We start from the raw sequence: 12,175 nt of genomic DNA, 5'->3' as shown, positions 1-12,175 counted from the left end.
GTCACCTTGGGCTTCATCTTTATCATGTTCTACGTTGACCATAAATTTCAGAAATTATATGCAGTCGTCGACAACCATTTCAAATTCTTATTTTAGTTCTGTTTTTTTCCTCTACATCAATAATTTTGTTGGTAGCTACCGGTGATAGCATGGAATCTCAACCCTCCACCTCCTATTCCACATACCGTCAGTTTGAATTTCCGGAGATTCTCTTAGCAACCGACAACTTTGACCAATCATTAGTAATTGGGCAAGGAGGGTTTGGAAAAGTTTACAAAGGTAAAGTTCTCATTGGATCAAGTCCTGTTGCTGCTGCCATTAAACGGTTGGATTCCATGTCCACTCAAGGGGCAGAAGAATTTTGGGCAGAAGTCGAGATGCTTTCCAAGTTGCGTCATTGTCATCTTGTATCTTTATTCGGTTATTGTAATTATGAAAAAGAGAAAATCCTCGTCTACGAGTATATCCCTAATAGAACACTTGAAGACCACCTACACAAACTTTGTACCCCTCTTTCATGGCATCAACGACTCAAGATCTGCATAGGTGCAGCTCGTGGGTTAGACTACCTCCATACTGGCACGGGGATTGAGATAGGTGTTATACACCGCGATATCAAGACCTCAAATATTTTGTTAGATGATAGCTGGGCGGCTAAGATTTCGGACTTTGGATTGTCGAGAATAAGCCCAACAAATCAGCCATCTACTTATGTCAACACACTTGTTAAAGGAACATTTGGGTATTTCGATCCAAATTATTTCACAACTGGCAGGCTGACCAGGAAGTCTGACGTGTATGCGTTTGGGGTGGTAATGTTGGAAGTATTGTGTCGGAAGCGTGCAGTGGATAGAAGTCTTGATGATGAGCAATGGGGTTTAGTAACATGGGCTCAAGATTATATCAAAGAGGGAAATTTAAAGCATATAATTGATTCTGATATAAGGGGTCAAATATCCACAAAACATTTGAAGGAGTTTGCTCGAATTGCAGACAGATGTTTGCTTGGCAATCCGAAGCAGCGCCCTACGATGTTTGAGGTTGTGGTCAGTTTGGATTCTGTAATGAACGGACGTAGTTCCTTGCCAGCTACAGGCAAAACAGTTTTTGGAAGAGTACTTGATTTGTTTCCACTCCCCTCCAATGGAGAGAACTCTGGTATTTTAAGCTCCTTCTGAATTTTGTATACAAAATTCAAAAAAAAAATTTGGCTCTGTCTTCTCATATACGTACAAGCTAAACATTAGTGCCATCTGGACCATTAAAAGTCGAACCCGAGACATGTTGAAAACTATCAATAGCTACAATTATTAGTTAGCTCTATATTTTAAAATTTTTTTATTGGGACAAAATGATCGCATCATCTCTTTATCTCTACATGTTTACCAAATGAACATTAAGCCCAAAAAATTTAGTGGATGCAACCGCCTACCCTAGGTCCATACGACCGGATGTGATATATAGTTTGAAGTTTAAAGATTACTTGAATGATTGTTAAAAAGACATGACAACAAATTCATTCCTTTTACTTTCTTCCTAGGTAAACATTTGCCCAAAACCTTAGTTGTTTATCGAACAAAATTTCGTTCAGTTTCTCTTCACGCAAATACTTTTAAATGCTTGGATGATACGCATCTCTTATCATTTCAGATGACACTGTTTGCTCTTTTTGTCTGCCCACCCTAACTTATTCAAAGCTCTTTATTGAAAATGAACTTCTCCTGCAATGTGCTGAACTTATAAATGGACATGACCAAAATCCCATCTTATTTAAGCTCATTCCGATGACCATATCCTAATTTGATGTGAAAAAACTTTGGAACCTATTATATTCATTAAGGGATTTCAAGCCTTCCAACCAGGATTACCAGGATCTCTTGAGCAACTCACCCTCATCGAAGCAAGATGCAACCGAAATCAGTAAACATCAGATAAGAATTTTGGTTCATTTCCTATGACAAATGATATCAATCAGAATAGGTCAAAGATATTAATAAAAGCGTTTTTTTCCTTTACTCATGTGAATTTAAGTTATTTAGGACTAACTATGATCTCAATTTTATTGCTTCATTATAATTATAATTTGGGTTTCAGCTGTTCTTCTGATAGATCCTTGTTGAATCTATCATATACCCCTGGCATTCTAACAGATTCAAGACAACAAAACACTCATCAATACTAGAAAATTAGGATAGAATTCCCATTCATTCGAGAGGAATGGACTCTCCTGAAGAGAGAAAAGTTCTTTACAAATTAATTCTTCCCTGCTGAGCAAAAACCTCAAGAAGCAAATAAATAGAAAACAAGACTCAGGGGAGTGGTCCCAAAACAGACCTGGGACAATCAGTGCTCCCACAAACAAAACAACCGATAACAACCATAACTCCTAAAAAGACCAAACTACCCCTAAATCCAAAAGATGACAAAAACTCTAATAAATCAAATCAACTAAAACCATTTTAGGATTAGTTTGGGGCTTAACAATACCGGCGGCCTACACTTTCACCTTGTCCTCAAGGTGAAGAAAAGAATGAGTCACTCTTGTCATCTTGATCACATGTAGCGGCAAAAAAGAGACGTAAACCCAAAGCAACCAACTGTGTAAGTACAGCACCAGTGGCCCAAGAAAAGAGAGAAATTCCATCAAGGTTCTTCCTGAGAGATTCCTGCTGCTGCTGTTCATCATCTGTCTCTCTCAACTTTAGCCCATCTTCGGTTCTTTTTATCGTGTTCTCCGTTAATCATTAACCCGCACATTTCTTTGCTTTGCAGCCCACATCATCATCTTAACAGCCGTATAACCAACCCTTAGTGTATCTTCATGGAAATACCCCACATACCAAATCCGAAATCCCAGATGCTTTTCCAAATGTGGGACATTAACACTCTTTGTGATCAGAACAAATAACCCACAAGCTTGCATGGCTACAACCGTTTCCTTTAATACCCCAATTCTAATACCATTATTCTTGTTTTTGCCGTCATAAAAATCTCTAATATCAACAGTAGACTGCAGATCAAGTTTGTATGAAGAGAAAACATAGGGGGACAACATGTAGGAAATATTGAACCATTTCTATTCTCCTTGTTAGAGATCTCTTCCTTGATCATCTTCTCAACCTATATGGATATTGTGTAACTCATGGAATCGGACTGCTTCTTGATTAATTCCTTAAAACTGTGGTCCTCCCAATACTCTAGTTGGTAGCCCTTGAGGAAGAGGGTGATCTTTGTGTTTCTTCCACAGTTTTCGTCAATACCATGTGTATTCGTGAAGGAACCACCTGCTTGAGAATTCCACATGTATTGTTAAACATCATATTGGTAGTGTCTCTTTGAGATATCGTGGTTCTCCACCAGCTCTTTGTATGCTTCCTGCAAGCTCTTCTCAATGTTTTTCAAATCCTCCTGTATTTTGATTTCAGCAAGCATACACCAATTCCCTTGCTCTATCAGAAACCAACAACATGGTTCAAATGCTAGAAATGATTCATCTGTTACCGCAAGATCAAGAGCATCTAAATTTCTAACTGAGGGGTCAGCTGATGCTCCTTCAGTTGATGAATACTCATCAACCCTCACCCCATGAATTATAAGGGATTTCTTTTGTTTGTTGTAGACGATAATTGCATCTCAAACTATTTCTTGTTTCTTCCCCCACTAAATGACAGTTCTAGCAACACCTTTCGCATACAAGGTTTTCTCGTCAGACTTCAAATCATCACCAAGTTTGGTCATATAGGCCCCCGTTGATAACCCTGACGAATGTTCTTTGATTTGTAAATACCAAATTTAGAGTCGTAGGTTTTCGCAAAATCAGTTAGAGTAAAAACCCAACCGTGAAGCTCAGTAGATAAAGCAACATTACCTTTTTCTTGGGGAACCATGATATCACCCAGGAGGGCGTCCTGATGTTTGGACCAGGTGACATTAGAATCTTCAGTAATCCTTTGAAATGTTTGGTATGATTCTTCTTCTTTCACCTATTAGAGAAATACTTGTCCCTTTTGTTAACAGTCAAGGAAAATTTGAATTATTTCTCCAAAGTTTTGGCAACTGACAACTTTTTCCACGATACCAACATCTTTGCCGCAATCAACACTAGCTAAAACACTGTTTATGATACATAAGACCACAGTGATCTCAGTAGAAAAGTCAACGTGCCCAGGTGAATCGACAAGATTGCTCAAAAACTCGTTTTTATCATGTTCTCCCTTAAAGTTCTTGATGGGTTTAGAGGATGTTGTGGATGACAGGGATCCGATATTGAACCCTAGGGTTTCAAAGGCGAGATTAGGATAAGCCAACACCTCCAAACTCAAAGCCGTGGGTTTCGTGGTTGAGTAAGAGGTGGCCGATTGAGGTTCGATCTGGCAGAAGAGAAATAAAGGTGCGGGATTGATGAATCAGCGACAATTGTCTGGTTAATTTGGTTAATTTGGTTCGTGTGAGTGAAAATAAAGTGGGTCTAATCTTTGTTTGACTTTTGTAGTCAAAGTCATAGCTGATACAATTAAATTTGGGCTTAAATTAAAAACATTACCCATTAAGTCCATAGTATGTTGAGCATTTGGTGAGCCCAGGAAGTTGATCGCAGCCCACTTATCTCTTTTAAGCTCATTTTTGCAAGACCCTATAATCTCTTCCTTCCGTTCATCGACTAACGGAGCCGTTATCTCCCAGTAACGTAGTTCGCATTCTGTCTTGTGAAAACACCCATCGCAGAACTGGTTCGTTCCTGCCTGGTCCGGCATGGAATCCATCGTTCTTTTCCCTGTTGATAGAATTCCCGACAGTGGTGGTGGCGGCGGTCTATAGCTATCGAACATGTGCACCTCCATCTTTCCATCATTCTGATTTGGGTTTGCAGGGATCAGAATTGTAGCTTCTTTTCTGTTCTGGAACACTAAAGGTGGAGGGGACGGTAGCCGTGGTAGAGACGGCGGCGACAATGGTGGTGTAGTCGGCGGCGGTGTTGGTTGTGACGGCGGCAACATGGGTGGTGGGAGTTGCGGTTTTGACTCGGATTCCGATTCCAACTCAGAAAATTCCGATGATACTTCATCTTCCTCCTTGTGGACTGTTATTCCTCCGCTAGTTGCTTCAAATTCCGACAGTGATGACGATGGTGTGGTCTTGCATTCCGATTCTGACTCATAAACTTTGAAGGATGCTTCTTCCTCCTCATGGTCTACTTTCTCCTTCTCCTTCAAGCTTGAGTGATAAATCTGTGTCCTTTAGCCTTCTCAGCCTCCATTCCTTCCTCTGAGTAGTAATATTTTTTCATTTTTTCTATTTTAGCTTCTGTCTCTTCTTCTCTCTTTATCTGGTTCTGACGATGCATCTCCATTAGCTTCACAATGTCAAGCAGATCTGTTTTGATTATCCTCAAGCTTCACAATCTCTAGCAGATCTGTTTTGATTATCCTCATTGCTGTTATTTCCTCCCCAGCATCAACAGCTCTGATATCCTTGTTGAATCTATCATATACCACAGGCATTCTAACAGATTCAAGGCAACAAAACACTCAACAATACTAGAAAATTAGGATAGAATTCTCATTCATTCGAGAGGAATGGATTCTCCTAAAGAGAACAAATTTCTTTACAAATTAATTCTTCGCTGCTCAACAAAAACCTCAAGAAGCAAATAAATATAAAACAAGACTAAGGGGAGTGGTCCCAAAACAGACCTGGGACAATCAGTGCTCCCACAAACAAAAGAACCAATAACAACCATAACTCCTAAAAAGACCAAACTACCCCTAAATCCTAAAAGATGACAAAAACTCTAATAAATTAAATTAACTAAAAGCACTTTAGGATTAGTTTGGGGCTTAACATCTTCTTGTTCTAAAAATATAATTCCTGGACTTTCAAACTTTAAGACAAAAACCATTCTAGTCCAAACCTAATGAATGAAATTACTAAGAGTGCTTTCACTAATGATTCAAATCAAACCATACATATACTCAGCGCTATCTCATTGTTTTAATATTTCATAATTATTAAGTTATGCTAATCATCATAAGCAAATTTATGATTGTTTTTCTTCCATTTAAAAGGTAAACAGAAATAGATGTAACCCATGTCAAACAACTGAATACACATTCTAATAAGATGTATCATACAATAGAACAGGTCTTTTATATCATACTAACTGGTACGTAGTGCCCTTTTATATCAATTGGAGCCTAGTAGTTGGAGAGCATGGCATGGGACTGTATGGCTCACCTTCACCCCTTTCACTAATTAAAGTATGGTAAAGTGTTTATTGTTCAAGGAGAATGAACGTCTAAGAGTTTGTAGCATCTGATAGACCCCTGTTAAATCTATCGTATACTCCAGGTATTCTAAAACTCACGCTAACAGAAATTCTTGATAACATTCATAAAGATAGTTTCTCACAGTTCTAGAGGTGAGAGTCTCTCCAAAAGAAGAACAATGTTATGTTACAAATTAATTCTTAGCTCCTCATTCTATCTTCTAACAGGATATAAATACTACTAAGACTAGGATAAGACAAGGAAGAATTCCAGCTCAACATACACAAACGATGTTATCCCACTAACCATGTCAACCACTAACATAAAAAACCTGCAATAATGTCAAAAGTACTAAAATACCCCTTCGCCATAAACCAGTAAAGTTGGGGCTTATCAGCATCCCTACGGTTCCTGGATAGAATTTTGTACCTCCTTGTTTCACCCGAAATATCTGATTTTATATGTACCTTTTTGGAAATGGAATTCAATAACAATAGGCTGTCCAGAAGCAATCAAACAAACCAACCACAATTACACAGGGGTGCAGCACCAACAGGGAAGAAAGTATTTTGTCGCTGCTACATCTGTTGGAAATCCAACTAAAAGATATTATAATACAATTAAATAATATACTATCTCTTCTCCTTTTAGTTCCTTTATAAATCAGGTTGTTCCTGTATTTCCAAATTTCCCAAATGACAGGAAGTTGGAATTCTCATTTAATCTGTACATGAGGTACCATCTCAGATGACCTCCATAATAGTCCTTCTATACTTCTTTTACATAGTCTTTTGCTACTAATGTATAGTTCAATGAGGTAGCATGCCTAAATGGCATTCCTAATTGGAAATGAGAAAGTTGAATGAGGTGGCATGCCTAATTGGCATTCAATGGATTAAACTCTGACATTTTGGATGCTATATTGACATTCAATGGATATGGAGTTCAATGGCCATTGAACTTTTTAATGGGAAAATGGAAACCTTTTAACTATTAAAAATATATTTCATTGAACTTTATAGAGTTTATTGAATTGTAAAAAAACTAATGTAGAGTTGTAGAGAACGTAAATGATGATGTGTCGATCCATTAAATTCTAGTAAGTTTAATGCATTGTGATACCCTCCTGAAAGTAACTGTCCAAAAACCACCCAAAACCATTTTTTAGCTTTTATTTGTGATACTTATCTAACTTAACACCAGTACTTAACAATTTCTGCTCTTTCTTATCATTCTAATTTGATACACACCATTACGCAAATCAAGAAAATGACTTAATGTTTTTCTGACAAAACTTGAAGTTGACAGTTCTATTGGATTACATGGTGATTTCCACAATTTACTATGGATATCCAAGTTCTTGATTATCATATACCCCTAACTATTTTTCTAAAATTAAGTACAAGACGCTGTTTTTAAAATGTTTTAGAGATCATGATTTGTTTTAAAGTTCTAAACCGCATTCTTCTCATTCATTAAGTTATTGGGTATAGTAACAGAGTTTTGGTTCATATTGCATATTGAGCGCTTTCATTAGCAATACATGTTCTTCTTGATGCGTATTTCTTGTAGCTTATGGTTTCAGAGATTTTCTTTACCTAGCTAGTCATGCTTACTAAAATTGTATAAACTTGAGAATTCTTATTAGTCATATAAATGCCAAGTGGAAAAACAGTTGATTGGTTATCACATGAACTATAGCGAAACTAGTGTATGGTGTGAAAAAGTTTAAATAGCCATTATACTAATACTCTCGAATTCACCTATTTCAGCCGACGCTGATTCAAAGCTATCAAATAGTAGCAAGGGAAACACTACAAATGCCAGTGATACGATTGGGGCTGACAACAAACATTTCACAATTCCTATTCCAAGTATAAAAGTATTCAAATTTGATGATTTAAAATTTGCCACAAGAAACTTTAGACAAGATCTGCTCTTGGGTAGGGAAGGTTTTGGACAGGTATTCTTAGGTTGGGTTGATAAGAACACATTCACGCCTTCAACCGAGGGGTCTGGAATTGCTGTTGCTGTTACAAGGTACAGTGAAGTTCGTCCAGAGTGGAAAGTAAGTATCAGTAAATTAAGTATACCTATCCTTGTTATTCTTTCACGTTAATTCATTGTGAAGGTACTTATTAATATAATACGATGGATGAAATTTTAAATTTCTTCATGCTTGAAATTTGTGGTGTATAATCTCTAATGCAATGCATCAATCATCATCTGGAATTGAGTTTAGGACTATTTTAATTTCTGTTGTGAATGTAATTTGTATGGAGTCTTTATCATTGTTTTCTTATAATTAAATACATCAGCTAAATATAAGTAATTTTTTTGTGAGATTAGACGGTGGTGACTGTCTTAGGACGGTTGGCTCATCCAAATGTTATTCGTCTATTGGGATACTCCAATGATAAAAAACCCCAATCCTTCCTTGTTTATGAGCACATGCAGAATCAAAATTTCGGTCACTTCTTATTCGGAGGTAATACACTTGAATCTCTCATAAACTGTTGGTATAGACATGATTAATTTTGAAAACGCATCAGATGTTGCCGGACCACTTTCATGGGGAACACGACTAATGATAATGATAGGAGTAGCTCGTGGACTTGCCTATATGCATTCATTAAAAGATCAAGTCATACACCGTGATCTTAAACCCTCTAATATATTGCTCGATGAGGTAACCTTTAGCTACCTAATATTTTGGTGGTGAGTGATGAGTGAACCACGTCACTGCTTCTCGTTTTATGCCGCTAAAGTTAACAATTTATCTTGGCTCTTTCTTATTTCAGGATTTTAATGCAAAACTAGGGGCTTTTGAATGGGCAAGAATTGGCCCTGAAACCGGGGAAACATATATTATTACATCTCTTGCTGGTACCTTAGGTTGTTTAGACCCAGAGTATGTAAAAACTGGTATGTTACAATTTAATAATGTGATTCAATTAATATTCCAACGAGTGAACATGTACACATATTGTGTAATTGTGTTTAGTTTTTTTTTTACAAAACAAATCATTATCGTAAGAATGAATCCTTCATAATTCCACAATTTAACAAATACAGTGTTTTGTTTTCGACAAATATACTCAATGTAGTTGTTAAAAAAATTAATTTCTTTATTTTGTGATTATGAAAATATCCTTTAATTTTGTTACAGGTCGCTTGCGAGTAAGTAGTGACATCTATAGTTTTGGAGTGGTGTTACTAGAAACCTTATCGGGGCGTCCAGTATTAGAGCATAAATTCAATTTGGTAGAATGGGCAAGTCCGTTCATAGCAAGCAGAAACAAGCTAAAGAAAATAATGGATCCACGTCTAGAAAAAAAGTACCCCATAAAAGGTGCTTTCGAATGTGCGACACTCGCATTAAGATGTTTAGCTAAAGGTAGGGATAGGCCTTCAAGTGAAGAAGTTTTGCGAAGCTTGGAACAAATATATTTTAACAAATAAATACGAAACATAGCAAACACAAATATCTATCTATGAACCATATACTATGACTTATATTCAAACATTATCAACAAAATTTTTATGAGAAATATGGAATATATATATATATATATATATATATATATATATATATATATATATATATATATATATATATATATATATATATATATATATATATATATATATATATATATATATATATATATATATATAGGAATGATCATTTGAGAACTCATAGTTTCCCGAGAACCCGAGAACTAAAGGTGGAGCGTTAGATCAAAGATTTTAATGGCTTAGATTAACAATGGTATAATTGTAATTAAAAATGAGTTTAGTGGCATTTTAGGTTTTTATCAATGAATCTTAGGGGTAAATTCGGTATTGTTTCAAAATTTCATAAAATATAAATTATCAATTAATCTAAACTCCTAAATTACTCTCTCTCTCTCTATCTATCTCTCTCGTCTTCTCTCTCTTTCGTCTTCTGCATATTGACCACCTCCCTCCATCTACCGCTTCCCACCTCCCTCCATTGACCACCGCTACCTTTGTCGTCGATAAAGGAAGAAACTCGTTAATCTCTATATCATTGACGGTGATGATTCATTCAATAACTCCATCGCCACTGATCTATTTGTTTAGCTCATGAGAAGAGAACAGATCTCGTGACTGATTCACATCTTCATCTCATCTCCGATGATCGATTAGCATCTCCGACGACAGGTTTGTGTGTTTCGTTTCATCTCTTTCGAGCGATTAACATCTGCGCCTCATTAAGTTAATCAAATCATACCTTCGTTGTTCTATCAATTCGTTAGATCTAAAACAATCCTCTGATCAAATCCGTTGATCACTTCGAACTGAAATGAGGTCAACGAACTCCTCCTACCGATGTTGCTTCACTGAATCGACAACCTGATTTCATCTTCACAAACGACGACCTGATTTCGTATCCACGCTCCACCTATGGTAATCTACACTTCTCGTTTGTTATTTATTGTTGCTACGTAATAATCTGATTTCTAGTTGCAACTTCTCATTTTCGATTTTTGATTTCTGGTTGCTACTTTCTTACTTCTGATTTTTGATTCCAATGGATCTTGTGGATAGTGGAAATGAGAGTTATGGAAATGCAAATTCGACAGAAGATGGAAATAAGGGACTTGAGAGACCAAGAGTGAATTTAAAGCCACATTCACATTCTATTGAACAAATGGAAAGAAACACAGATAAAGAAAGGTTAGTAAATTGTCTCTCTCAAAGCCTCCAACTGAGCAAGAATTTTAATTCACTAAGTTGTTAAGGTGTTGTTTCCTTTTTATTTAATGAACTTATATGTATACATGTGTAAATATATGCCATCAGCTTCCATATTGCATTAGTTCAAATGTGCAGCGAAACTGTTGATAAATTTTTAATAATAATTAAGGGATTAGTTTGTGCAAATGAAACATCCCAAAATTCAAGCCCAAAAAATTTCATTTTTTAAAATTAGGTATAACATAAGTCATAACACCAGAACATTGCCAATAAAGAAAATTGTAAAGTCATGTCTCAAAATCCATATCCTCGGTACAATAAAAATCAGAGTACGATCCCAGAACGTCCGATGCAGAATCAGGTGTGTGTGTGTGTGTGAGGCGATGCTACGCCACTAGCTCCTTCCCCTTAGACGAAGAGGTACCTGAAACCAAAACTGAAACTGTAAACACAAAGCTTAGTGAGTTCCCCCATCATACCACATACCATACAATATCGTCGGTACCTTTTAACCGATAACTTTCATCGGTATCTTTCAACCGATAATCATCCTCGGTATCTTTCAACCGGTAATCATCCTCGGTATCTTTCAACCGGTAATCATCATCGGTATCTTTCAACCGGTAACTGCCATCGGTATATTTCAACCGGTAATCGGGGACTATTCCACCCCTACCACTAGCATACAACAACAAGATATAAACATACAATCAGACATATCCGGGTACTGAGCTACCCTTCGGTCCTAAGGACCGCTTTCAGGGAAACTAATCCCTACTATACACATAACATATCATACAGATAAATCTCATGACCAAAGCACATAACCATACCAAGATAATTATCACAAAGACAATCATCTTCTAAATACCCCTTTTTGGTGGGCCGACATTGTGGCCTTAGACCCACCCCTACTGGAAGGTAACTCACCTCAATGTCGTGCAGTGTTTGAACTATCCTCGACGTACAAGTCGACTCATCGATCCCTACATGACAACCTTCAAGTCATCACACAAAACGTGCAACCCTAAACAGGGTTAGTTCAAGTCCAGTCAAAGTCAACTTCAAGTTGACCCGACTCGCCGAGTTGGGCCGTCAACTCATCGAGTCCCTAACCCTTTACCCGTCCTTATCCACGACTCGACTCGTCGAGTTTGGCAACGACTCGATGAGTTGCTCTTGTA

At 37.0% G+C, this 12,175-nt stretch overlaps 1 protein-coding gene across 1 annotated transcript; it reads left to right on the top strand.

Annotated features, from left to right (window-relative positions):
- LOC111903633 (probable serine/threonine-protein kinase PBL18) lies at positions 1 to 9,817 on the top strand. The gene is made up of 6 exons (XM_023899391.3): positions 1 to 1,158; positions 8,039 to 8,334; positions 8,616 to 8,754; positions 8,819 to 8,955; positions 9,068 to 9,191; positions 9,436 to 9,817. The coding sequence occupies exons 1-6, from the start codon at positions 150 to 152 to the stop codon at positions 9,726 to 9,728; spliced, it is 1,998 nt and encodes a 665-aa protein (XP_023755159.1). The 5' UTR covers positions 1 to 149; the 3' UTR covers positions 9,729 to 9,817.
- The last annotated feature ends 2,358 nt before the right edge of the window (positions 9,818 to 12,175 follow it).

This window comes from Lactuca sativa, chromosome 7 (genome assembly GCF_002870075.4).
Source record: "Lactuca sativa cultivar Salinas chromosome 7, Lsat_Salinas_v11, whole genome shotgun sequence".
Lineage (NCBI taxonomy): Eukaryota > Viridiplantae > Streptophyta > Magnoliopsida > Asterales > Asteraceae > Lactuca > Lactuca sativa.
The sequence above is the reverse complement of the archived record's forward strand: the minus strand, read 5'-3'. Positions and strand labels throughout refer to the sequence as shown.